Source organism: Cucurbita maxima, unplaced genomic scaffold, assembly GCF_002738345.1.
Source record: "Cucurbita maxima cultivar Rimu unplaced genomic scaffold, Cmax_1.0 Cma_Scf00023, whole genome shotgun sequence".
NCBI classification, from domain to species: Eukaryota; Viridiplantae; Streptophyta; class Magnoliopsida; order Cucurbitales; family Cucurbitaceae; genus Cucurbita; species Cucurbita maxima.
The window spans coordinates 2,805,824-2,831,918 of NW_019272039.1; the positions used below are offsets into that span (position 1 = coordinate 2,805,824).

A 26,095-nucleotide genomic window follows, 5' to 3' on the forward strand; every position below is an offset into this window, starting at 1 on the left:
TAATAGCAGTGCTCTTGATAATATTTTGCACATGATTCATTAACTTTATGGCTCTATGTTCTGTGATATGACTATAGTTAAACAGCACTGATTTCAATAGGGTTCACGGAATCAAGCTATTGGAGTACTGAAGCCATTATCTTCATTGCACAAAATATGACTTAACAACTCCTATGCTCGTTTTTTACTCGAGATACTGCTCAAAATGCATATGAGCTTTCATTCAATGTTCTGTATCAGGAACATAAAGAGATAACAAAAGTTGCAAGGTCAAGTGAGTACACACCATGGTTCCACTTATTATAACCAACTTCCTCAGAGGTAAGCAACGAAATGGACTACACAAACCCTCCAGTCTGTCCTGCCTTGAATGAGATGAGAAAAAGTATGGTGAACAAGTTTACGCCTCCTTGGGTTCAGGATGGCCCTTCCATTTGAAATTGTCAGCATATGCCTTCGCCTAAAGCCAAAACAGGGAGTTAAATTTTTCTGTTTCTTTATTTTAGAATGCTCATGGGAAACTAAACAGCCAAGATTCACGGAATGTCATTAGTTAGATGACATGAAGAAAACAAGCAGCATCAAAATTCCTTCATCAACTAATGCTAACAGACTTTAAAAACCTTTGTCAGATCTTCATCCTCCTTATCTATCATAAAGGAGCTCTTAGCTGTTAGAAGATCTAAATACTCCAATAGTAACAACCCAAATTCATATAACGTCGTTTGGTAAAAAGAATTACGTATACTACAACAAAACAACAATTGATACCGAAATGAAACTGAAACTGAGCTCCTTAAACTAGCCACAAGAAGACTCTAGATTGCCAAAGGATTGAGAAATCTCAAACGAAATGTCCTGAAGGCAACAAAAATTGGAGGAAACAAATAAAATTGAAAATAAAATGCCAGCAGAACTGCAAAAGACGATGAAAGAAATGGCCATTAAACAAAGGAATAAAATTAACACGAAGGAACAGTCCTTGAAAATAGTCAAAAGCTAGTATATGTGACAGAGAGCTTAATGGATGAATCATTCTTAGCTTCAGCGTGGCCCCCTCATTTCTCAAAAATACAATCATAGAACCGTAGATAAAATATAAGCTCAATGAAATTAAAATAATGGGAAAGAATCTCAAACCTTCAAAAGTGGTGTGTGGCGCTTCTTAACCTACAAAATGGAGAAAAAGGGGGCAAAAAAGAATCAAGAAACACAATCAACAGAAGAATGAGAATTAACCAGAAGCGTGTGGACTGTCTCTCCGTGTAATATCATAATATGCAGACCAGAAAAGTGGTTCCTAAATCTGAACAATTATAAAATTAAAACGCCCATTAAGAGTCCACTCCCCAGATAACGATAAAATTGTAAAGCAATGCCAACAGAATGCTAAATAAGAAGCATGAACTTTCTGCAACTAATGGACCAAATTTGGAAGAAATACTGGCATTTCTCCCCCCTCAAATTTCTGAATTTTAGCTTCAAACTAATACTAGAAGATTAAATAGCCGAATTTATTTCCACTATCTTAAAATTTAAGAACTTACATTCAGAGTCAAACGCCAAACATATAATAGTCCAAATGCAGAAATCATGAATCGTCTTTGTTATTCTAAATAAACATATTAAACAATCATATCCAAGGGCCATTTCATTTTTTAATCAGACTGGATTGTTTTGACCTTGAGGGAAGGCAAAGATCTATTGTAAAGAATATATTAGAATATACACAAAATTCATCAACACCTCCAACTGTAATTGTTACTGATTTGAAGGCAACGGACACACGAAAAATAACATAGTTTATAACTAACCTAAAATATGACACCTCAAACTACATAAAGGGAATTACAGGAAGAAAATTCTCTCTAAATGGTTAACGAAAGGTTACCACATATTCCCATCCATGTTTCTCAGCAAATGCCTTCGCAGCTTCTTCACTGTCAAAAGATAGCGCAGAGTCCCCTACGTTGGCGTAGGGGTCTCCAGTAGAAGTCCATCCCATCAATGGGTTTTCCCACCTACAAACATGACAATAATCATAAGAAAACTCTTCACTCTTCTGTTTGTATGTTTTTCTTTCTTAAATGAGAAACCAATCTTTTAAGAAAATAAATGACATTCTACACACACGGAATACAAAAACGGACCAATCCACCACAAAAGGTGCCTGATCAGAGAAACAAAAATCCAAAATGACAAAAATTATAAGAGGAAAAACTAATCTAATTGATGAGAGTAAGAGAACAAGGGTTATTAACTTTGGGCACTTGAAGTTTGCCCAGTATAACATGTTGTGCACAATATTTCAACTGCTAGGCATCTGCTAGAACTGACTTAAAAATTCTGTTATCCAATGAAGCAACAGTTCGATTTTTTTAAAAGTAAAACTTGGGAAATAAAGAAAAAGAAGAATTCATACTTTTGTGTTGACATAAAGTTGATTTTCCACTTGCCAACCTTGCCAGATCCTTGCTGGGATGCAGTTCTAGCCGGAGAGTAGATTACAACCTGACGTATTTCATGATAGGAAGACAAATGAATCAGGATGGTCAAATAAAAAGGATTAATGTTATGGGGAAATCCACGGTTAGTGGTTTGCATATCAAAATTACAAGTATAAACCTCAATACACGTAAAATTGAATCCCGAAAAAAAATTAATTTCAATAAATATATATATTTTCAAAAAAAAAAAACCCAACATTTGCCTTTTATACAGAACAAAATGAAAAACTAAACAATTGCCCCTGAATAACTAATAGAGACAATGAGATAGTGATCGATAAAGCCTTTTGTTAAATCAGCATAAAAGAACATATTTCTCCCGAACAACTGATTTGGATCTAACCTATAGCAATATACCGTAGGATAAGAAAAGGAATGGCAAAGGTGCAGTTGTTCTTTGTGATTAAACCTCGGGCTCCTCTACAATTTTTACTTTATTTTAATCAATTTTTGGTGATCAAGATCCTATTCATACTAAATGTAGCGTCGTAGTGATAAATCAGCCGGAAATTTCCTTCTCCTTATCGAAACTGACTCCATTTCGACATAGAAGCAGCAAAGTAACACCTAAAGGGTTTAGCTACAGCAGACCATTCTAAAAGACCCAGGTAAAAACAAGCAGGAACTGTCAATCAGACGGGTATAAATATACCTAATCCCCAAAAATCATCAATACCATCCAATAACTCGCTCCGTCTAAACTAAACCACAACATAAAAAATTAGAAACTCGGTGATAAATACTAGAGCAGATGAATGCTGGGCAATACCCTTCTGGTAAGGTGTTCCTCGGGAATTCCAGAGACCATACCGATCTCGCCGGGCTTAACTTCAACCAAAGAGTCGGCGGAGAATGACCTGCAAAGAGGAGCCATAGTACCGCGGAGAGCACACCCGCGGTTCCAGATTCGCTGCAAGGAGTTAGCCATCTGTCGATGAACAAAATTTGACGCGAAAACTAGTTTTCCGTCTGGCTCGTCCCCCCGCTAATAACACAGTTCCGACTCGATTATGCTTCGAACGACGGAGATGATTTCTCTAAAACCTGTAGGAATTGCAGGTGCTAGAACTTCTCCAAACTAAGCTAGAAAATAAAGGGTAGACTAAAAATTACCTTTTTTTTTTTACTGTTTATTAAAAAAAATATATTAATACATTTGAATTTTTTTAAAAAAAATTAAAAATAGTCTATATTTAAAAAACATTCCTAAAATTTTAAAGATAAATTTCTTAAAAAGTTTATATTCAATAACAAAATCTTTTGATTACTGATAATAAATATTTAAATTAATTCACTTATAATAATCTATAAATATATTTGAAATCAAATTCGAAAAAAATATGTAATATACTTATAAAAGTTAGAATTTAAAAATTTTACTAACATGAATATATATTTATTTTTTTACCGAGTGAGATGGGCAGTGATTAGTAATTAGCTTGGAAGAAGGGGCAGGTTGAGTTATTACGAAGGATAAATTGAGAGTGTCAAAATTCCCCAGTTTTTCTGCCTTCTAAAGCCTTTTCCTCTTTTTTTCATGTATTCAACTATATTTGTCCTTCCCAAGATTCGTGTTGTTTTGACGATGTGACCCCTGAATTTCTCGTCTTCAAAATAATTTGTCTAGTACTGGACTGATCTTTCTTTCGAGCGGACGCGCGCTCGTAAATTGCCAGAAAACCTTGAGGAGAATCTGAACGAGCGGAAATGGTTTAAGCTGCAGTCTTTGTTGGTTTCGAAAGTTCCACTCAACTACGATATTCTATTGTTCCCTATTTTTCTAAGGTAAGAAAGGCAGAATTTTGTTTCTGTTCTGTTTGTTCAATTCTTTGTTTTGTGTTTTCAGTTTTGAATGAATTTTTCGGTGGAAATCGAAGTATTTTTTTAGGCACTACAAGCTGGGACTCCTTTGGAGAGAAAAATTGATTACATATTCTAACAATTTGAATTATTGGATAGAATGATATCGCATGTCTCTTTATTCGATCATTTCTTATGTGCAATTTCATTTTCTTTCAAAATCCTTTATTTCTTGTAAACGATGGAAGTACTTGCTGACTAATCGTTTGTTTTCGATGAATTGATTTGATTGCTTACTGAAGTTCCCGACAAATACTTAAAAAAAATTGTTGCAGAGTTGGAGGGGCTTTTGCAAATGGGTGCGCCAAAGCAGAAATGGACAGCTGAAGAAGAAGCTGCCCTTAAAGCAGGAGTGATCAAGCATGGAGCAGGAAAATGGCGCACAATACTAACAGATCCAGAGTTCAGCTCAATTTTGCATCAGCGCTCAAATGTGGATCTCAAGGTGCCTCCCTTCACCCCCTAGTTATCGTTTATTCACCATAATTAAGCCACAGGATGTAGAAATTCACCAAGCATCCCATGTTGAGTTTTCCTTTCCATATTCTACTTGGAAACACAGTGCTTGGTTTACTGAAACATTAATGACTTTTTAATGTAATTTTGGCTCTGAACAGGACAAGTGGAGAAATATAAATGTTACTGCAATATGGGGCTCTAGGCAAAAAGCTAAGCTTGCACTTAAAAAGAATCCTTTGGCCCTAAAACATCACGATGATCCTATGCCTGTAAGCACCGTTCATCAGAATGAGGAGATTGTTGACGCTAAGCCACTTGCAATTTCAAATGGAACAATTCGCACTAATGGTCCAAAAGAGCCACTAGCAAGGTCTCATCGCTGCTGATTATGTGAATCTTTCTTGTTCCAGGGTGAAACAGTCTGATACATATTGTGATTATTGCATAACCAATTGTTATTATGGTTCACATAGTTTTAAAAGTATCAAATACCATAGCTAGCTAAATTTTCTGGTAAAGTAAATCTTGACATTTTTTTTCTACTTCCAGAAACTAATGACTAGTGATTAAATAATTGTTTAATCAATGATATGCATCACATACGCCACAAAGAGAAGTCATCGCCTAGTCTGCATACACACACACACACATAACTTTTTGTAATGCATGGCCTAGTTCCTCAACTTTATTGCATTTAGTGTTACCCTATATCACTTGCATTTTTTTTGGAGGCAAAATTGCTTCAATTTCTTGTTCAGCTTTCCTGGAATCATGAGGGAACAAGAGGCCTTTTTTGGTTCTATTATCTTACCTTTTGCCTCTATGGTAGTTATTTTGATATAAGAAATGATACATTAATGATCTAGGTGATCTTTCACCTGCATTCAGAATGAGAAAATATAATTTCCAAATTTGTCTATATATCCACTAAACATGGTTTTAAACATCATGTTCTAAAATTAGTCTTCACTGGAAGCTGCAGGTGCTTCATTGTTCCTTTCCTGCTTTCAAATAGATTTATAAGACCTGTTTTGCATGTTGTAGATTGGACAAACTTATATCAGAGGCAATTAACAACTTAAAGGAGCCAAGGGGTTCTGACCGGGCTGCAATTGCTATGTACATAGAGGTGCTAATGCATAATACAAGTGGATCGAATTGTTTGACAATTTTGTATGTGGAGTAAAGATCTTATGCATAGAATGGATAATTATTAAAACTAATTACTATGAGATGCTGTAATATGTCATGTTCTTTCCGTGGAAGGGATGCCAATCAGTCAATAAGTGTACTAAAATGTGATTTCTTTATCTGTTTGTAGCACTGCATGCTAGTCTTTGTGTGTGTGAGTATTAAATAAGAGAGAGCTTTTTATTGAAATAGTGGGAAAGGAACAAAAAGTGATGAGACTTCTAACAAAAACCAAGGAGATTACGAGAGGGTTATCCTCTTGTTTATTAAATTCACTTCTTTCAGGCAGTTTTATCATTTCTACAATTGGGTACTTAGATATATTACTTTCAGCTCCTGAGTTTTTCTTATTCATAAGTTAGATCCCTAACAAACTGTGTACTCTGGTCATTTGAAGTCTTACATGATAGTAAAATCTCACAAATTTAAATAAGTAAAAATAAATTCAGAAGATTTGATGACCATCACTTTATGTATTTTTCATTAACATCTTCTTACCTTGATGCCTCTGCAATTTTTTTTTTGTTGACAAAAAATGGTATAATTCTGAAGTTTTCATTTGTTCCTTGTGTAGGAGCATTACTGGGCCCCACGAAACCTTAAAAATCTCCTTTCAACAAAATTAAAGCATATGACGGCAAATGGAAAGTTGATAAAGGTAATTCTCCTACTATAATACAGAAATTATATGGAAAAATGATTATTCTAGCAGCTGTTGAGACTGTTGAGATTTAAGGCTGATTGAATATTGACTGGTAAGCCTGTGTGCTATTTTCTTCGCTAGGAGGAAGGCCTGAAGAAGCAGTGACTTGGGGAGTTTTAGAATAGCAAGGGTTTATTGGAACTTTTTTGCATGAGAATGATGTCAATCTGTTTTGGGGAGTGTTCTTGAGGTATGTCTAGGGAGACAGTAAGGCTGTATCTATAATGTTAACAAAAGAAATCAAAAGGGGAGGGGGAAAGGGGTAAGCTGGTTATGGTAGCAAGTACGAGTGAACAAACCATTCAAAATCATGCGACCCCCACTGTTCAAGTAGTCTTCTTGGCAGTCAGTTCTTATAATTGTTTTGTTGGGGAAACAAATTCATTGAATCAAGATTTGATCAATGGGACACAACCATGCTCGAGTAGACAGGCCATGCTTGACGATAACGTGTTATTTGAGGTGATTTGTTTGTCTTTTTTTAATGCCATTTTGGTTTGTAGCTCTAGTCTGAAGACTTGTGTTCAGCATTTAGGTGCATTGTCGCATGATCAAGGGCTTTATGCTAACATCCAGAAATGTGTATTTTCCTAAATGGAACTGGAGTACCCCAGTCATATATTACCGAAGGGTTGGGTATCATCTAATCAATAGAAAATTGAAGCCCTGCATGTCTTGTGTGTTTCAATAACGTTGAAGGAATTGAAGTGGTTCCTTTTAACTGGGTACAAAAGAAAATTTAAGAAGGATAGTGGACACATATTGTGGCCACTCATGGAACTATTGACAAGGGATCAGTTTACATAGATACAACTTAGGCCAACAGGTCCGTCAGCGGTTAAAAAGAGCCACAGTAAATTTCTAGGTTCTTTCTTCACCAACTGTTTAGAAGCAGATCCTTGACTTGGCACAGATAACCAAAACAGTGGATGTGCTGGATTCATTTGGGCCAAAATTGGTTGAACACTTCATACCTTAAAGCAACTCCTTTTGAGGCACCCTTTGGTCAAGACCCAACCTCACCTAACTGTTCCAGCTTCTCGCAATAGTTAAGTGAGATTGGATCTTGACCAAAGAGTGCCTCAAAAGAGGGAGCTTTTAGATCCTCAAACCTTTAAGAGTTTCTATGAAAATCCATCCTCACCTACATTGTGCTCTTTCTTCAAAATAGTGATGTATTGTACTCCAGACCTAGCCCAATAAATATGAAGACATTGGTCAACAAGAAGAGGAAGGATTTGAGTTTTGTAGTAGGCGACTTGGTTTTCCTGAAGTTATGCCCCTATAGACGTTCTCTTGTTCAGTGATCAATAAGAAACTTGCACCCTTTTTTTGCAGCCGTTTGCCAATGGAGTATTAGGTGTGTTATGTGGGATATCGATGGAATCTACCAGCTACAGTTGATATGCCTTTAGTGTTCCACGTGTCCCAACTTTGCCCAACCTGGCTCTACATTTGAAGGCTTGCCTCTTACTTGCATCTCGACTTTGAAAGGGTTTGTCGTGGAACCATAAATAATATTGAACGGCTTGAAAAAGAGTTTGGTCAGTCAAATTGAGATGAAGCCATAAATAACTAACCCTGACACTAGAGCCAGAAATAATTAACCCTGATGCTAGAGCCATATTAACATGCTACATCACCCTTCAGATTTGCCCGGTTATGTGGTCAAGAATTTCTTAAAGGGCATTCTAAAACCTTACCAAGTATTTTATTGAAGGAAAATTTTTTGAACATGTTTCTGAAGGATGTACTATTATTCCGTTGTATAAGGAATTCACGCTCAAATTAGAGTTTTGTTTTCCTTTTCATTCTGGGATGTTAAAAGTCTGATATATTGATAAGTCAATGCACCGTTGTTAATTATAATGCAAGTAAGACTGAAATGGTTAAAAAATCACAAGGAAAGTGGTGAACTTGAGGCTGGCAAATGAACGATAATGCTGCCATTTGCTACTGGAACATTTATATGGATTTTGTTTGTCTAGGTAAAGCACAAGTACAGAATTGATCCAAATTCAACCTTATCTGGAAGAAGAAATGTTCCGTTGTTACTCCTTGAGGACAAGCAGATGGATTCTTCAAAGGCCGAGAAGAGTGAAGTCAAAATCATCACTAAATCCCAAGTTGAATCAGAACTTTCAAAGATGAAGATAATGACTACAGAGGAGGCGGCTATAGCTGCTGCACGTGCAGTAGCTGAGGCAGAGGCTGCCATTGCAGAGGCTGAAAGGGCAGCAAGAGAAGCAGAAGAAGCAGAGGCTGAAGCTGAATCAGCACAAGTTTTTGCTGAAGCGGCAATGAAGGCATTGGAGTGCAGAATGTTCCCTAGTAGAAGTCCTATTCAAAAAGTTCTTCTCCAAGGTAATGCAACGCACAGCTTCAGTCATAATTACAAATTTATATTCTTAATATTGCTGCATATCTTGTTTATTTGGGACACGAAACTTACATGTGTCAATATAAATTAATGTCAACTTAAAAAAGATAACCAAAATCCTGATATAAATTAGTTGTGTGGACCTTTTCTGACGTTTAAATTTCTTCTTGCACTAATTGTTTTTCTTGAGAGATGCTATATTTAGACTGTTACCAACTCGCCTTTCACTTCACTACCCCTCGTGCTCAAATTGCTTGGCTATTGACCAAAGTTAGTTTTGGTTATTCTATCAATGATTTCACTCTCGAGATCAAAATTTATAACAAGAGTTTATTGTTATTCACCATGTTAATCATCTTGGGATGTATCATTTTTATACTCGGTTATTTTGGCAGATACCATAACTTTTCAATGATAACTGTAGGCAACGTGTTCTGAGAAGATGAAGGTGTTGCTGCTGCTGCTGCTGCGCATTTCCATGTGGAAGTGATGTAACCAAAGTGTAGATATTGTTAGCGTTGTAAATCTGCAGAATATGATTGCCTTGTGAGAAAGACGGCTTCTGGGGATCATATCATCTGAAGTGTATGTCGGTAATGTGATTTTAAAATCAAACAAAGGGTAAAGGATTTTGGTGAGAGAGAGAGGCTTAATTGATCTGAAAATGTTGTTTCCTCGACAGACTGTCTTTGCGATTTTAAGAGAAATCAAAAGTATAAATTAAGATGTGATTTTTGGTCCACCCAATACACAACTTGGAACAAGTTTCTCAAACTAATGTGGAACAATACGATTTTCCAGAAGTACAGAAATGAACAATTACGAATGATTATTAGCATTTCCACGGTGGAATAAGTTTGCATTATAGCATTTACAATAGAGTTTCCGCAGCAGTCTTTGTGATTCTATGAACATGATTAAACATGAAGACAAACGGAGGACAAAAATGTTATAACTCAAGTTGCTGATTGAAACATTTCTGCAGGCGTGAAGAACTTCCTCAACTAAGGAAAAAAAAAAAACCAGAAACAAGTTCCGACAATGGAGTGGCTCCCGAGCAGGGTCTTTAATTTATTCTGGGTCACACTGAAGGGGTATCATATTGCCAAATTTTTGTGTCTTGCATTGAAGCATGTCATTACAGAACTAATGAAACATTACTCGAGCTTTCAATATATATAGATGTTTATAGAAATTCAAGGCAGGCTCAAATGTATCACAAGAAGATATTGTCCAATGTAGTTCATTACGTATCGCTGTCAATCTCATGTGGGATTTGGATTTCACAAATGCCGTTAAAAGATTCGATAAGATTTGTAACCTGGTAACTAGTTATAAATTTGTCTTGTAAGCTATTGTGGCAACTATTCATCATTCTTCTGAAAAATCAATTCCCTCGTGGAAGGAAAAGATGAGGAACAAAGACACATCCACCAAACTTTCTTCTAAAAACACCTTATGGACTGAGTTTCTAACGAGAGGCACCTGTTTTCCTTCTCCATAGATAATAACAGCAACAAACAAAATGCAACGATGGATGGGTACCATCGTTGATAGGTTATGCCATCAGCATCTCATCAACCCATTAAAAAAAATTGATCGCCATACAACAATTTCTCACGACTTTTTGCCAACAATTTAAGGCCACATTAGAAGCAGCGGAATGAAAATTGTCTCATTGTTCTTCATCTATCTCAGGGAAAGAACAAAACCCATAAACCTTTTCCCTCACCTCAAGGAAATTCTGTTCAAGTAAAAGTACAACTTTTTTTTTTTTTTTTTCATATATCACATTGTACGAGTAGAGAAATCCAGGAAGAGATGGATTTGTTAAATTCTTCCAAGTCCGCCCAAGAACGTCAGAATGAAACTGGTTCTCATTGAAAATCGAATGGAGAAATGCCAAAGGTGAAAAGCCAAATGTACTTTAAATCTCATGTCAAGCAACAATATCATTGTGAAATGTAATCTTCGGAAAACTTGGCTCTTTCAAAAAATTTCGTTAGTCCTCAAACAAGGGCAGCTTTATTTTAATCCAAAATGAACATATGAAATGACAGGAAAAAAGAAGTCATTCCAGTACCGCAGTAGCTCCCAATTCCTTCAGCTTTTCAACAATTGGGTTTCCTTGATCTTTCGTTACACCTCTCTTCAGCACCACAGGCACCTTCTCCACCAAATCCTTAGCCTCCTTCAGACCCAAATCAGTGAACGTCCTCACCTCCTTTATGATCTTGATCTTCGCTGCCGCATCAAATTTCTCGAGCTTTATATCGAACACGGTTTTCTCAGCCTCTTTTGCTACGGCGGATGCGGATCCGGCGGACGCCGAACCTGGTGCGCTTAGACCAGACACTGCAGGGCCGTACTTGTTTAACCCCATTTTCAGCCGGAAGAGGATGGCATAATCGTGTCGTTCGATTTTAGTGAGGCCAAGGAGGTCATCGGCGATCCGCTCGAGTTTCTGGGTTCGTTCCTCGGAGACGGTGCTGAGGGACCGAACAAGTAATTGTCTCGGAGCGATAGTGAGAAGTCTCCCTAGAGCTTTGGCCGGAAGTTTGGAGACAATTGATGGCATTTCTAGGAATTAGGGTTTCTGAGAACAACCGTGGATGATATTGATTCGTCACAGAGTGTCGTCCTTCATTTAAGCCCTGAGTTTCTACAGATGGAGGAAGCCGAGGGTTACTCTGAAGTCATTAGGGTTTCCCCTTCCATTAGTGCCGTGGCCTTCAAAATTAAAGAAACTACTTGAGAATTTGTAAAATGTCTTCATTATATAAAACTTGAATAATAGCCCATACGAAAAGTCTAAGTTACCCTTCAAATGTCTATGGAATGAAATTACACACCACCATTCATCAGAATTTCATAAATAATTTATTTTTCAAACAGTTTTTGCTTTCATATTTAATACTTTAATCATATTTGAAATGTTCCGAACAAGTTTAGATGAGTTGGAGGATAAAAATAGTCAAAATTAAACTTTAATATAACAAAATTAGGGTGGATTAGGAGATCCCGGTTGAAAGAGTACAAATAACCGTAAAATAATGAGAATAATAGAATTGAGCTTATTGGAAGGAACACAAACAAAATTTGAAAGCTGCAGCCTTTCGTCATTCGCCACTGGAGTGCGATGAAAAACAAAGAATAAATGAACGGTGCGTATAGGGAAATAGATACTCAATTTAATGAATGGTTGACCAAACGAACTTTATGGCCACTAATATACATAGAAATCACAGAGCTAAACTACAGGGTGATCAACCAACGGCCTCACCTCACTAAGTCTATGTGATTGAAGAAACCTCTGTGTGTGATCGACGTGGGTTGGGTTTGTTTATACCGGAATAGTCTTTAAGAAAGCAGCAATGGGCATGCCTAGAAATCCAACCACCACGCTAAACAGCCACTCCGATGAAGTCAGAGGGGTTGTGCTTGCAAATGTTCCCAAAAATTCGATGATTAGTATTTGGAACAGAACGGTGGAACCAATGACAGCAACAAACACATAGTTATTAAGCATGCCTTGAAAGACATCGATTTTGTCCATCTCCCTGGAACTTATTTCGTTAAAAATCTGTCACAACAAAATCCGGTTAGCATTTGGAGTTGGAGACTTTTAAATCTCCGAACAGTGTAGGATGGATGAAAAGGGTTAGAAACAAGAAGTGTGTGGTACCTGACAGAACACAAAGGAATTGAAGATGAGGGTATTCAGTATCTGATCAGAATCAGTGCTGTCTAGATCAAACGCTTCTTTCCCTTTGGCCTGTAAAAACCATATCACTGAGAGCTGATACACGGACTGCCCCAAGATATTTCTCCACATGACATTGCTGATAAAACTTCCTCTCCTTCCAACGGGCAAGCGCTTCATCAACTCATCATTCGGAGGCTCAGTGGCGAGAGCCAAAGCTCCAAGTGTGTCCATAATCATGTTCACCCACAACAGCTGGACTGCAGTAAGGGGTGCATTACCTGAAGCATATTTTTACACCAGAAGAAGGTTAGCAGATGGAAGGAAACAAAACTTTTTTGGGCCTACTAAAAATAAGTGAACCAAGCACTATATGAGCTGTTCTAATATTTAACCTGTCAAACAAGCTGAAGAGAAGTTCACAATCAACGCCACAATGTTGACAGTCAGCTGGAATTGCACGAATTTTTGAATATTTATGTAAACAGAACGACCCCATTTTCCCACAGTCACGATAGTAGAGAAATTGTCATCAAGAATGATCACATCAGCACTCTCTTTGGCGACCTGAAATCCAGAAACAGAGGTCCATAAACAGTCAAATCACAGTAGAGAACATCGTAAAGTAATTTAGATATGTTGCCAAGTAGATCTAAGTTAAACTCACCTCAGTTCCAGCGATGCCCATTGCTAGTCCAATATCTGCTTCGTGAAGCGCAGGAGCATCGTTTGTTCCATCACCAGTAACTGCAACAACTTCGTCAAAGGTGGTCCGCAAATGCTTGACCAGAGTGTGCTTATCTAGAGGTGAGGATCGAGCCATCACCTACAAAAGAATTAGGAGTTTTCATAAGTGTGAATCAGATCAACTATTTGAAGGAAGTTGGAAGGTGCAGAGATATTGTGAAAATAACCAAGCACCTGAATTTTGGGAATAATTTTAAGCAATTCCTCTTGAGTTTTCTCCCTGAAATCTGGACCCTCGATGGCTATGCCATCATCGGTGAGAATTCCACATTCCTTAGCAATAGCTTTTGCAGTATTAATATTGTCGCCAGTAACCATTCGTACAGTAATACCAGCTGAACGACAAACTGCAACAGACTCCTTAACACCAGGACGAACAGGATCTTTAATACCCACAATACCAATGCAGGTATAACCAGAAACGGGAATAGGATCATTGACAGAGAATCCATTTTCCAGTTCCATATAGGCAAGGCAAAGTGTTCGGAGAGCCTCACCAGCAAATTGATCGATAATAATATTGAGACGTTTGGTGGAAGCTTCATCTAAAGGAACAACCTCACCACTCGAGTTGATCACCTTGTCACAGGCAGCCAATACTATTTCTGAAGCACCTTTAGTGTGAGCTCGGAAACCACCTTCAGGAAATTGTAGGACAACACCCATCCGCTTTTTCAAAGAATTGAATGGCTCAACTTTAATAAGTTTACCTGCCTGTCTCTCAGCCTGAAAATCACCACCGAGTGAAAGACCAAACTCTAATAATGCAGTCTCAGTGGGAGTGCCCAACAACTCACGTTTGCCATTTTTGTTGATTACGACTTCTCCCCCAGTGTTGTTGAATATTGATTGTAGCAGAATCTTGACAACGGAGGATGGAAGATCAGAGCAGAAGCTTGATGGATTATTACTTGATTCTTTGACATTCATGCAAATGCATGATTTGACCACCGTCATGTGATTTGTAGTGATTGTTCCAGTTTTGTCACTACAAATAGTTGTGGCAGAACCCATTGTTTCACAAGCTGCAAGGTGACGGACAAGTGCTTTATCATTCATCATTTTCTTCATGGCAAAGGCAAGGCTTAATGTCACAGCCAAAGGAAGCCCCTCTGGCACAGCAACAACAACAATTGTGACTGCAACAGCAAAGAATTCCAATATCTCTAATGCGTCATCTCCTGACCAGTTCCAGTGAGTCCCTTCCCGAAGTTTCTGGCTAACCAATCCTTGAACCAACACAGCGAATGTGATGATGGCAAAGAAAAGACCTATTTTCCCAATAATTGTTGCCACTCCATTCAATTTCACCTGCAATGGAGTTTCATCATCTCCACCTTCACTAAGAGTGGCCATCAACTTACCCCATTGGGTTCTCATCCCAACAGTAGTGATCATCATCTTGCAGGATCCATCTTGAACTTTAGTTCCTGATAAAAGAAAAGGGCTTTCTGCACTCACCATCACTGGCTCACTTTCTCCAGTCAAACTTGACTCGTCAATCAACACAGAAAACCCTGAAACAAATAGTCCATCTGCAGGAACTTGGTCCCCAAGAGACAGGTGCACAATATCTCCAGGAAGCAAATCATAAATTGACATTTTCTGTCTATAATCATTCCTTGTAACCTGAATTGATATCTTCTTTTTCTCCTTATCCAAGTCCTTGAACTGCAAGGATTGTCGATAATCACTAGTTGCTGTCACAAATACAACTAACAAGATACTGGCAACAATTCCAAGGCCATCATGAGCCCCATGCGGCCATCCTTCCGTTATTATGCCAACTACCAAAGAGACGAAGGCACAGAGTCCAAGGATCATGAGAGTCATGTCTTGGAGTGCCTCCCAAACGAACACCAAGAAACTCCTCTGTTCACTCTCAGCAAATTTATTAACTCCATAAATCTCTTGCCTACGGTTGAGTGCATCAGCATCACCATTAAGCCCAGTTGTTGTTGATGTACAGAGCTTCTGAGCAATTCCTTCAACACCGCCATGATGTTTTAACTTCTTTGGATCATGGCCTTCAACAATTGCCCCGAGTTCATCAGCACAAATATGGAAACCTGCAGCTTTGACATCCTCCGGAACATTATAATCACTTGGTTGCATACCTAACATACCGAGACAAGTTCCATCAAATATGAGAAAATCTTCACACATACCCACATTACTTCATGAAAATTCCAGAACTACAAACCTTGGATGAATTGAAATGCAGCTTTTGAGACTAAAACTGCGACCCTCAACTTCTCCTACAATAATAGGCAGGGATAAGTCAGCAGATAGCGGAAAAGAAAACTGTCAACCTAACCAATTGTAAGTGGTTGGGTTCTTTACATTGCAGAAGAAAAAATTGTTATCACATTCATCTTTAACTAACTGTATGGTTATCGTTACATAATTACTAACCATAGTTTATGGATTAGGGTAAATTTAATTTTAATCAATACCTTTATTTTATGGATTAAAAATGAGCACTAAGCCCAACAAGCCTTTTTGTTTTTCACTTTTGTGAGTCTGCCCAATGAGCTGCTATCAATATTATTTAGGAAGTAAAACCATTAAAAGAGAACCGTCAGCTTTGATATCATATTAATTATCATTTAACACGAAAACTGAGTGCCAGATCGTGATAGATTTAATCTTATTTCGATGGTTACTGCATAGAGGTTTTAAAAAAGATATAATGATCTCGAATCTGTGTTTTTACTTGGTCAGTAAAAGAATATACTGAAGCCAGAGCATTGAAAATAATAATGCGCCGTGTATGGTATGCACGTCTTAGAACCAATACGGGAGAAATCAGAAAAATAAGAAACTGATATAGATAATCACAAAGACAGTGAAAATCATCAAATAATCGTTGATAGAATGGGAATATGTAGAGGAACCTGATTACTCTGGCGCATAGCAGCAGCTTCGCCACGCTTGGAGAGATTGGCGGTAAAGCGAAACCTCCTTTTAGGGTTCTTAACCACTCCACAAAGATCCCTCCACTTCTGGAGCACCTCGTCAGACGAGTTTTTGGGTTTGACGCCTCCAAAATTCTCGTCCAAAAACCTTTCCATTTTTCTGAGATAGTTGATGAAAATAAATTCTTCAGTTACAATATAAGGAAAACCTGATGCAATGTCACTTTCTATAGGAGATGGCTCGGACTTGCAGCGATGCTTCGTTGAAACTTAACAAATTACGACAATTGACAGAAAAGGAACAATAATAATAAGAAAGAGGTAGTAGGTAATATGGAATCTCTATCTTCCTGTGTCTCTACGTCGCCATTTCGGATTCAGAAACGGAATCCAAAAGAATGAATTGAAGAAGAAGAAGAAGAAGAAGAAGGGGAGGAAGAAGAAGAAGAAGAAGAAGGGGAAGAAGAAGAAGGGGAAGAAGAAGAAGAAGGGGAAGAAGAAGAAGAAGAAGAAGAAGAAGAAAAAGAAGGGGAGGAGGAGGAGGAGGTGGTGGAGGGCAAGGAAGTCATGACTGCAAAGAATGAGAGAGAGGATGTTTTGCCTTTGAAAAATGANCCGAAATTTGTTGCATTGCTTTAGTTTATAACCGTCGGTCTTCCCTCTCCTGTTTCTCGGACTCGTTCTTAATCCTAATTGGCGAAATTAAATCCAATTTTACTTTACCAAATAAAATAAATTTAAATCTCTTTATAAAAAAACTATATATATTCATTATTTTTAAAATATATAAGTGTAAATTAATTTATCCTAAAAATATATAATTTTCATATTTTACCATCACAATGAATGATAACATATCGGCTTATGTTAATACAAATTAAAACTATAGAATTTGCTATTTAATTGAACTTCATGTGCATATTAATGTTAATAATGTTTTATAGTATAATTAAAGGTTATTGATTCTTTTTTTTTTTCTTGATTGTATTGATTTACGTGTATTTTATTTTAAATGCCTTTTGATTCACTATTAAATATTCATTATCTTACGCATTGTATTCGTTTACCTGCCGAATAATTCATAATTCGTACGTTTATTTAACAAAATAAACAATGTCAACAAGTCAATATTTTAGGAACATATTTGAATGGAACGTAATTGACTAGTCAATGTCAACAGTTAGTAAAAATGTAATTAAAGTAAAATCCGGGCCTTCTTCAAAAAAAAAAAAAAAAAAAAAAACAGAACTTATTTTAATAGGCAAAAAGAAAATCAAAGGCTAGACTGTCGAATATGGGAAAAAAATACGTTTAGATTGTGGTTTCAAAATTGGGAGACTGAATAATTTATCATAAATTTTTATTGAACTTACAATTTGCCAATAAAAAATATTAAATTAATTTCATATTATTTCCGTATGAATGTCAGAACAATTATTATCTGTCCTACCTTAATGTTTTGGGCAATTAGGCAATGTAAGATTGAGCCACCAACGTGTTTGACTACGGCAATATGAAAGGCAGTTAGACAAATAGGCGATGCAAGATTGAGCCACCGGCGTGCAACACGTTGATTTGTGCGTAAATTCAGAAACCTCCGAAGGTGTGAAGTTGACCAACTCACAAGGGGTAGCAGCCTGGAGTTGGTCTTTAGGGGCCGTCCATATTCATTCATTATAAACTATTCCCAACTCAATTAAAGGCGCCTATGACACTGTCCTCCATTCGCACCTTATAGGTAACCAAAAAAATAAGATAGACACGTCCTCTCATTGTAGCTAAGTGGTAAACGTGACATCTTTTTCCAACCTAAATTATTGGTCCTTTAAAAAGATACTACCAAGCTGCCTCACCTTTTACCTTAGCAACTACTCAAGTTCTACTTTGATGTATTTCACTCGCCCAAGTAACATCATCAATTCATCCATGTGTCTGACAATTGGGGGTTCATGATAGTCAATCAACTTTCTCCTCTAGACTTTCCAATTGTTTATGAACTGAAGATATTGTTGTGATCTCAACTATACCTCAATAACTATCATCAAAAACTTTAGTTGAAATCTACGATCTCTTTGATTTTTTATCAACATCTAATTGACATCTAATTGACATTTGTATACTGTAGGTTTCCTATGGCCAAGTGCCACTTGTGATCTTATCATGTGCTTACATTGGCGATCGCCTAGCTCATATATGTAGTCTTCGTCTACTAAACTTGTCAGTAGAGATGAAATTTATCTTAACACTAGGCACAAACCTGACGTTATGCAACACCAATACGTCACACTAGTCTTGGAAGTTCTACTATTCCTCATCCTCACTAGACCATGATGTCCTACTGTGAATGATATTAAATATGATTGAATATGATGACCCAATTGATGTATAGGATAAAAGATGTGGAGGAGAAAGAGAACGACTTAGGGATCCTAATAGAGAAAGGGGCTTGTTAATAGTTGAAGTCTTTAGTGAGGAAACAAAATTTGATGTTGAAGCTCCTTCAATTTACTAAAATCAGATTCATCCGATTCATATGGCATTTGTAAGGTAAAGTATCCATCATTTAAGAGAGATGGAGAGGTTGAATCACGGAAATTTGAGTTGGGTATGTTACTTAATAGAAGCTAACGACTACACTGCAACTGGGCTTGAGTGAGTTACAGCACCAATCACCAGTATGTTTGACGACTAGTTCCAAGATATTTGAATCTTCACAGATTCAAGATTCTTGAATCCTAAGACAAAGTGTCAGGAACTCAAATAGAAAGACAAAGTTGAACGACACAAAGACTTAATGGCGTAACACCACGACCAGGAAAAGAGCAGGAAGCCGTAACACTAAAAACCCCTAATACCAAACACGCACATCAACAAAAATCAATAGAGTTGGCCAGAAAAACACGACCATAATAATTTGAAGTAGAAAATAAATTGGGAACAAGTTAATCCACATGTAGAGAACACTTCACAAATTGAACGATAAAAGTTGAGTTGTTTAAAAAAAAAAAAAAAACCCAATAAACACAAGTGCCATCAGAGCCAATTTCATACAGCATGTACAGGAATTGGAACCCCATTAAGCAAACAAAAATCATCATGTAGCAACAGTAATAACCAAGAATAAAGAGTAGCGCATTGAAATGACAAAATGTGATTTCAAAATACCATAAATCAAGGCCTCCAAAGTAGACAATCGTAGCCACATGTCCGAGGAAATTTTTCCTAATGTCTTAATCAAAAACTCGCTAGATAACTATGAATGAGAACAGTCTATCAACTTAAACATCACCATTTTCAAAATTAATCGACGCTCTGCATGATATCCTCTGCGGAGAACTTGGTCCCCTTGTCCTTGTCAGCGGCAGCACGGCCCTTACCTTTACGATCCAGAAGTGACTTGCGGTCCTTGTCCAGCCTGAGCTTTGTAATCACGACCTTCGAGGGGTTGATACCGACATTAACAGTGGATCCATTAACCTTCTCACGAGTGATTCGCTCAATGTGGATGACCCACTTTCTACGGTACACCTGCACTACCTTGCCTTCCCGGCCCTTGTAAGTTCCACGAACAACTTGGACCTCATCATCCTTCCTAATCGGCATGGATCGGACATTGTACTTTGACCGGAGGTCATTCGAGAGAGGAGCACTCATAATAACCCGACGAACGCTCGACGGCGCAGAAAAATGAGCCTTGCGGCTCTTGCGGCGGGAACTGGAAACCCTAGGGTTGTACTTCATGGCGGCCGGTGGGGGAGTGGGGGAGTGGGGGAGAAGGGGAAGGGGGAGAAACTAGAAAAAGGCGAACGAAGGGCGACATCCGCCGTTAGGGTTTCAAGGGTTTTATACACAGATGATACTATTTATTTTGGCCCAAGGCATTCTGGCTTTAGGATGGGCCTTGATTTGGACTTCAAACTTAGCGGGCCCAAATTTGTCCATTGGAAATATAACTAAGTATTGTATCAATAAAAATAATTTAATTCATTCAATAAAATAGAAATATTGTATCAATATTATTTAACTTATATTATTTTCATTTCTTATTAAGTCTATCGTTACTATACCATATCAAGTATAATTAAAAAAATTAAATTTATTTCAAACAAATTATATATATAATTAATCAGATACGAATCCCTTTTCGAGAGGATCCCACCTTTTATATTAAAATTTTAAATTTAATTAGAATGAGTACTAATAAGAATTTAAGGAAACCAGCTGAAGAAACACAGGGGAAATGAAACAAAAATAGCAATTTAAAAAACAACCACACACTCGACCCAAAAAGGAACGTTAAAGCTGTAAAAAATGCAAAAAATATATAGGAAAGAGGGATAAAGCGTGTTGAAATTTACTTTTTACTGGGGTGAATCCGTTGGCTCCCCCATCTTTAGCCCCGCAAATATTTCTTCTTCTCTCACGTGCACCATGCCTCTCACTTTTACCCCCCTCCCCCTTCAAATCCCCATCCCTCCCGAGCTCCCTTTCTCGGAATTCTGCTGCCCCTTCTTTCTGTCAGCCCCGCGACGAGGAGGCCAATGGAAGCCCCTTCTTCTTCCTTCGGCCTTCTCGACCATTATTGGAGCCCCACCACTTCAATTCCTTCTCCCACTCCCTGGACTCGCCACCAGGACAAGATTTTCGAGCACGCTCTCGTCATGGTGCCGGAGAATTCTCCCAACCGTTGGATGAAGATCGCCGGTCTTGTTCCTGGTAAATCAGCGGCCGAGGTTAGAGACCATTACGACGCCTTGGTTTCTGACGTACAGAACATCGACTCTGGACGAGTTGAACTACCGAACTATGCCGATGAGTCGTTGTTGAGTTCGCCGGAGAGGGAGTCGCCGGGTCAGCTGCCGGAGAAAGCGTCTGAGAGGAAGAAGGGGAAGCCCTGGACCAAAAAGGAACACCAGTACGTTCATTTCCTATACATAAAACATCCCCAACATGCTTCATGTCAAATTTTCACCTTATTGTACTAAAAAAAATTATAACATTGGCAGGCTATTTTTATTGGGGCTGAAGAAATTTGGAAAGGGTGATTGGAGAAGTATTTCCAGAAACGTGGTGATTACGAGAACGCCAACTCAAGTAGCCAGCCATGCCCAGAAGTATTTTCTACGCCAAGAGTCGGCAAAGAAAGACCGGAAGAGATCCAGCATACATGACATCACCACCGTAGAATGCAATTTAGTAACGGCGGTGGCTGCTACCAGTGAAGGTCAATTGAGTATTTTTTCATTAACTCACTCGCCGTCGCCGTCATTCCCGCTGCCGCTGCCACACCAATTTTCACCTGCAAGCTATTTTCCAAACCAGAGAAGCTTGCTAGATTACTAAAACTTTCGTTATCATACAGAACAATAGGATTGTATAATAATGTTGAAATCAAAATGGCAAAAGTTTATTTATTATTTCCTCATTTTTTAATTCAACAATTAAGATATTAAATACCACTTAGAAGAAAAAAAAACACTAATTTATATTACATTTATTTTATTTTATTTTTTAGAAAACCATTCACTTAAAATGTTGGGAAATTTTGAATTTCTTTTATAAGATAGAAGTAAATATCTTAGGCAGTTAAAAAAAAAACGAAGATGAATTAAGTACTTTTCTAAAAGTATTTAGAATTTTCAATATCATTATATAAAAATTTTATTTTTTAATGTAGAATTTGAACCTTTTATTAAAATTGTTTATTTTAATAACTTTAAATGCAAAGAACTTGTTTATTTGGGTTAGAATTAAAGATGCAATTTATTTTATTAGTTTCCGTTCGATAGATGGATTGATTGGAAGAATGACGAATTCACACCGTGACAAAGCTAAAGAAATTAACAATTTCTGCGCAGCACATTCATAGTCGTTATCCAAATATATTGCGAAAAGCTGAGTAATTAGTGCTTGATTCCTTGTGTGGATTCCATCTTCTAGTGACAGCTGAGCCTCCCTCCTCACCCACGCTGTTGTTGCTTTACACATCCGCTTTCTGTCGTCTCTCTGCCTTTTTCAGTTGCCATTCCCATTTATCCGAGCTGAGTTACAGGTGGATGTCCCATTGTTCACGAAACTACCTCCGCTACCTCCTCCGTCGGACCTTTTTCAACGCTATTTTCAATCTTGTATGTATTTTTGTATCTAATGCTTTCTTGTTTATCTATATTTATGTAGATTCTCGACCGAGGCTTTCGGAGTTTCGAATCTCTTTTTTAGAGTATTATTCTGTGCTTCCTGATGCATTTTTCTGTGTTCAGATCCAAGATGGTCACGTTGCAAGTGGCGCGACCGCTGGTTCGCATGAATGAATACCGGCCGTTGATCTCCTCATCTTTGGGGAGGTTGAAGCTGGTGAACGTTGCTGTGAACAATGCGATTGGATTGAAGTGGAGTTGTGGAGGATGTCGGTTCTGTTGCTATGCTGTTGCTACTGGTTTTTTCCAACCATTTAAAGCGTTGACGAACAATTGCTCTGCGATTCACGGTACTTAATTTTTTAAAATCGCGTTTGGTTCTTTTTATTAAGACTGTAACAAATTCATGTAAATCAAAGAATGTTTAAGAGCTTTCATTCCGGATTGATATTTTTGAACCCGCCAATTTGAAGTTTTGGAAATTATATTGGTAAGCAATATGTCGTATGTGAATCAGTCTTAGGTTTAAAACTAAATGAGTTTTGGCTTGAATTTTTCTATTCCCATAAGATATGAATTTTTTCTTTTCCTTCTATCCCTATAAAACATCCGATTAATTACCATCTGGATCATTGGTGCCATCAATTAGGTAATTGTTCGTATTCAATAGATGTTAGTTGTGCCTTTGGAGAGAGGTAAAACACAAAATTACGATTTTCATATCTTTTGTATAGTTCAATGGCAAGGCTGATGCATACCAAATTGTTTATTGGTATATTACTTCAGATATAGTTTCTTAGCTTGACTTTACAAGGTCATAACTCGTTATTAACCGAGCTCTAATTATGTTTACTGAATTTTGAAACTACTTGACTCATCAAGACTCGTTAGTTTACTGAATTTTGAAACTACTTGGGTATCTCTAATTTGGTCCAACCATCTCATAATTAGGTAAAGGTTGCCATGAGACCTCAACTGGTGGGAAGTCGACAAATATCGTCTGGCACGATTGCCCCATCGGGAAGCCTCAAAGAGAAAAGTTGATTCAGCAGAAAGGCTGTGTCATATGGATAACTGGTCTCAGTGGTTCAGGTTAGTCCTTGTGTTTTCCAACTGGTAACTGGTCTTATTTCTTGTTGAATTTTGAGGACCATCATCACTTTCTCCATTATAACTGTTATCATTCCTTCTATGTGATTTTGGCCTTTATTTTGCTCAGAAACTTTTATCTCAAATGCCCGTCACTTAATTTTTTCGATTTCTATCCTCGTTTGGTTTCTTTTGTTAGTCAGAAGTTTGTAAGACTTATTTCACTGACCCAGATTGCAGGATAGATCATCTGAATTTTTTTGATTGCCTTTATGCAGTTTTTAAATAATTATTTTTTTGTAGTATGGAGTCTACAAGTTATTTACAAGTTATGTGACTTAGTTGTTCGTTTCATGGAGAATATACTCGATTAAGAGACTAAATTATAGACTAATTGGCTAGACACGGTTGACTTCGTTGTTTTCAACTCTTATCATCTCCGTATAGAGTTAGAGTAGTAGACTGAAATAAGGAAATAAAAATTGCAGCTGCTTGTCAGTAACGATACATGTTTATTGTTTCTATTTCAAAAGGTATGAGTAAATTTATTGGTCATAACTAATTATCATTCTCATGATCAATCATATGAACTTTTCCTGAAAAAGAGATTCCATTATCATCAAACTGGTATTTTACGTTGTACGGTGGTTCTGGTACAATTAAGAGAGTTGTTTAATATGCTTATGTATAGAATGATCCTTTCACTGTAGTTACTCTCTCCCTCTCTCTCACCTAGGGCTCTAATTATAGGAAAAAGCACTTTGGCATGTGCATTAAGCCAAGGCTTGCATTCAAGAAGAAAGCTGACCTACGTCCTTGATGGTGACAATATTAGGCATGGTCTAAACAGTGATCTTAGTTTTGAATCCAAAGATCGAGCGGAAAACATAAGGAGAATTGGTGGGTGGCATTCTCTATCAGATGAAATATTTCCATTGACATTTCTTGCATCACCCAGATTTCGTGAATATTAATCAAGATGGTCAACAGGTGAGGTAGCAAGCCTATTCGCAGATGCTGGGATTATTTGTATTGCTAGTTTAATATCCCCTTTCCGGAAGGACAGAGATGCCTGTCGAGCCCTGTTGGCAGAAGGCGATTTCATTGAGGCATGTTATACTAATTCTTGCGTTGCATATTATCAGGGCATAGTTTTATTTCCGGTTATTGAGTTCACAACCAGGGCAAGGCATTAGAGTTCTGGACATTGATAAGATGGTCATGTCTTCATTGTTGACCGCTGGGTTCTGCAATATTTTTACAGGTTTTCCTTGATGTGCCACTTAAGGTATGTGAAGCCCGGGATCCAAAGGGTCTGTATAAACTGTCCCGAGCTGGAAAGATTCAAGGTACTATTTTGGTTTTTCCCAATATTTGGTTTCACCTGATCCTTCCTCTTAGGATTTGGTAGGTATTCCAAAATTTTCCATCCGTTTCTCTTTTTTGGATGAAACCTTTCTGCCAATCTTGTCTGTAAATATGTGGCTGATTTCTAGGTGGGAATTCAAGTTGCCAATTTTCACGGATGTAGCTGTAGTTGTTGTAATGGAAGATTTATCGTGCTTAGTTTTTGTATACATATATTTCCACAACTGATATCAATTCTCAATTTAGAGTTGATCTTTGCCATCTATTTTCAGGATTCACGGGGATAGATGATCCATATGAAGAACCATTAAATTGCGAGGTGTGTACTTTGAACATACATTTTTGTTTCCTTTTGTTTTCATACGGTCAAGGGATTACATATATTTCAATGCTAACAATTATTTGCCTGCTGTTGAACGAACTGACTATTGTGTTCGTCAAGCATGAACTAATGAAGAAACATAAATGGACTCACACTGGTCTTTGTTGGCAGATCTTATTGCAATACAAAGAAGGAATCTGCTCGTCCCCTAATGAAATGGCGGAAGAAGTAATTTCATATTTAGAAGAGAGAGGGTATCTGCAAAATTAAGAGGAGGGAGGAGGCTGGTACTTTTGTTGTTATTTAGTTTAACAGGAGATGTAATTTCCCCTCTTATTTCTCGCTGTTAGGAAACATCTCGTTTCCTTCGGTTTGTGCTTTCCAATTCTTGGTTCATTTAGCATTCTGCTTGCGAATAAGGTTAAAAAGCATGAGAAATAGACCATGTGTGTGCTTTATTACTTTATGGGACATTGTAACTTTAACTTTTTTTTTTTTTTTTTTTTTTTTTTTTTTTTTTTTTTTTTTTTTTTTTTTTTTTTTTGGGTGAAGTTCATATTGATTTTATTCAAACTCGACTCTAACATATTGGTCATCACAAGGTATGTTTGGATTGCATATGGAAAAAAAAATGTTTTTAAAAAATATTTGTATCCATGTATTTTTTTTATGGTGCCCGACGAAAGTTTGAAATAGACTATTTTACTCTAA

General features: G+C 37.4%; 7 protein-coding genes across 9 annotated transcripts; 3 read left to right on the forward strand and 4 right to left on the reverse strand.

Moving 5' to 3' along the window:
* Positions 1–119: 119 nt before the first annotated feature.
* On the reverse strand, positions 120–3,592 carry LOC111496890 (NADH dehydrogenase [ubiquinone] iron-sulfur protein 4, mitochondrial-like). Its single transcript, XM_023147437.1, has 5 exons — positions 3,277–3,592; positions 2,423–2,511; positions 1,892–2,021; positions 1,141–1,170; positions 120–460 (listed from the first exon to the last, which is right to left on the reverse strand). Exons 1-5 carry the CDS (start codon positions 3,433–3,435, stop codon positions 401–403), a joined length of 468 nt encoding a protein of 155 aa, XP_023003205.1. The 5' UTR covers positions 3,436–3,592; the 3' UTR covers positions 120–400.
* Positions 3,593–3,982: 390 nt separating this feature from the next.
* LOC111496858 (telomere repeat-binding factor 2-like) lies at positions 3,983–9,857 on the forward strand. Its single transcript, XM_023147388.1, has 7 exons — positions 3,983–4,292; positions 4,643–4,812; positions 4,985–5,196; positions 5,871–5,955; positions 6,592–6,675; positions 8,709–9,084; positions 9,525–9,857. The coding sequence occupies exons 2-7, from the start codon at positions 4,663–4,665 to the stop codon at positions 9,536–9,538; spliced, it is 921 nt and encodes a 306-aa protein (XP_023003156.1). The 5' UTR covers positions 3,983–4,292; positions 4,643–4,662; the 3' UTR covers positions 9,539–9,857.
* Positions 9,858–10,959: 1,102 nt separating this feature from the next.
* Positions 10,960–11,830, reverse strand: LOC111496860 (50S ribosomal protein L7/L12-like). The gene has a single exon (XM_023147389.1). It carries the CDS (start codon positions 11,676–11,678, stop codon positions 11,172–11,174), a length of 507 nt encoding a protein of 168 aa, XP_023003157.1. The 5' UTR covers positions 11,679–11,830; the 3' UTR covers positions 10,960–11,171.
* A 368-nt stretch (positions 11,831–12,198) lies between these two features.
* LOC111496857 (calcium-transporting ATPase 2, plasma membrane-type-like) lies at positions 12,199–16,903 on the reverse strand. Of its 2 annotated transcripts, none has more exons than XM_023147386.1 (7): positions 16,448–16,903; positions 15,754–15,808; positions 13,725–15,667; positions 13,471–13,629; positions 13,199–13,370; positions 12,786–13,084; positions 12,199–12,683 (listed from the first exon to the last, which is right to left on the reverse strand). In XM_023147386.1, the coding sequence occupies exons 1-7, from the start codon at positions 16,622–16,624 to the stop codon at positions 12,444–12,446; spliced, it is 3,045 nt and encodes a 1,014-aa protein (XP_023003154.1). In that variant the 5' UTR covers positions 16,625–16,903; the 3' UTR covers positions 12,199–12,443. The 2 variants fall into 2 exon arrangements, with proteins under 2 accessions (XP_023003154.1, XP_023003155.1); XM_023147387.1 differs by lacking the exon at positions 16,448–16,903 and adding an exon at positions 16,007–16,092.
* A 2,662-nt stretch (positions 16,904–19,565) lies between these two features.
* Positions 19,566–20,290, reverse strand: LOC111497228 (60S ribosomal protein L26-1-like). The gene has a single exon (XM_023147956.1). It carries the CDS (start codon positions 20,207–20,209, stop codon positions 19,769–19,771), a length of 441 nt encoding a protein of 146 aa, XP_023003724.1. The 5' UTR covers positions 20,210–20,290; the 3' UTR covers positions 19,566–19,768.
* Positions 20,291–20,744: 454 nt separating this feature from the next.
* Positions 20,745–21,893, forward strand: LOC111497033 (transcription factor DIVARICATA-like). Its single transcript, XM_023147649.1, has 2 exons — positions 20,745–21,383; positions 21,475–21,893. The coding sequence occupies exons 1-2, from the start codon at positions 21,010–21,012 to the stop codon at positions 21,809–21,811; spliced, it is 711 nt and encodes a 236-aa protein (XP_023003417.1). The 5' UTR covers positions 20,745–21,009; the 3' UTR covers positions 21,812–21,893.
* A 386-nt stretch (positions 21,894–22,279) lies between these two features.
* LOC111497257 (adenylyl-sulfate kinase 3-like) lies at positions 22,280–25,886 on the forward strand. Of its 2 annotated transcripts, XM_023148009.1 has the most exons (8): positions 22,284–22,596; positions 22,729–22,955; positions 23,557–23,697; positions 24,445–24,594; positions 24,685–24,803; positions 24,959–25,043; positions 25,335–25,381; positions 25,556–25,886. In XM_023148009.1, exons 2-8 carry the CDS (start codon positions 22,736–22,738, stop codon positions 25,652–25,654), a joined length of 861 nt encoding a protein of 286 aa, XP_023003777.1. In that variant the 5' UTR covers positions 22,284–22,596; positions 22,729–22,735; the 3' UTR covers positions 25,655–25,886. The 2 variants fall into 2 exon arrangements, with proteins under 2 accessions (XP_023003778.1, XP_023003777.1); XM_023148010.1 differs by lacking the exon at positions 24,445–24,594 and having other exon boundaries at positions 22,280–22,596.
* Positions 25,887–26,095: the final 209 nt, after the last annotated feature.

Bases quoted from the DNA above. Each gene is read 5' to 3' on its own strand.
- LOC111496890 (XM_023147437.1), bottom strand. From the start codon at position 3,435: ATGGCTAACTCCTTGCAGCGAATCTGGAACCGCGGGTGTGCTCTCCGC. The intron at 1,171-1,891 runs GTAACCTTTCGT...TCCATTTTGTAG, and splicing joins AACATGGATGGGAATATGTG to GTTAAGAAGCGCCACACACC. The intron at 461-1,140 runs GTTTGAGATTCT...TTTTGGCTTTAG, and splicing joins GCCACACACCACTTTTGAAG to GCGAAGGCATATGCTGACAA.
- LOC111496858 (XM_023147388.1), top strand. From the start codon at position 4,663: ATGGGTGCGCCAAAGCAGAAATGGACAGCTGAAGAAGAAGCTGCCCTT. The intron at 5,197-5,870 runs GTCTCATCGCTG...TGCATGTTGTAG, and splicing joins CCAAAAGAGCCACTAGCAAG to ATTGGACAAACTTATATCAG. The intron at 6,676-8,708 runs GTAATTCTCCTA...TTGTTTGTCTAG, and splicing joins CAAATGGAAAGTTGATAAAG to GTAAAGCACAAGTACAGAAT.
- LOC111496860 (XM_023147389.1), bottom strand. From the start codon at position 11,678: ATGCCATCAATTGTCTCCAAACTTCCGGCCAAAGCTCTAGGGAGACTT.
- LOC111496857 (XM_023147386.1), bottom strand. From the start codon at position 16,624: ATGGAAAGGTTTTTGGACGAGAATTTTGGAGGCGTCAAACCCAAAAAC. The intron at 15,668-15,753 runs GTTTGTAGTTCT...TCGGTATGTTAG, and splicing joins TGCATTTCAATTCATCCAAG to GTATGCAACCAAGTGATTAT. The intron at 13,371-13,470 runs GTGAGTTTAACT...TCTGGATTTCAG, and splicing joins TGGGCATCGCTGGAACTGAG to GTCGCCAAAGAGAGTGCTGA.
- LOC111497228 (XM_023147956.1), bottom strand. From the start codon at position 20,209: ATGAAGTACAACCCTAGGGTTTCCAGTTCCCGCCGCAAGAGCCGCAAG.
- LOC111497033 (XM_023147649.1), top strand. From the start codon at position 21,010: ATGGAAGCCCCTTCTTCTTCCTTCGGCCTTCTCGACCATTATTGGAGC. The intron at 21,384-21,474 runs GTACGTTCATTT...TAACATTGGCAG, and splicing joins TGGACCAAAAAGGAACACCA to GCTATTTTTATTGGGGCTGA.
- LOC111497257 (XM_023148009.1), top strand. From the start codon at position 22,736: ATGGTCACGTTGCAAGTGGCGCGACCGCTGGTTCGCATGAATGAATAC. The intron at 22,956-23,556 runs GTACTTAATTTT...TCTCATAATTAG, and splicing joins CAATTGCTCTGCGATTCACG to GTAAAGGTTGCCATGAGACC. The intron at 24,595-24,684 runs GTGGGTGGCATT...GATGGTCAACAG, and splicing joins GGAAAACATAAGGAGAATTG to GTGAGGTAGCAAGCCTATTC.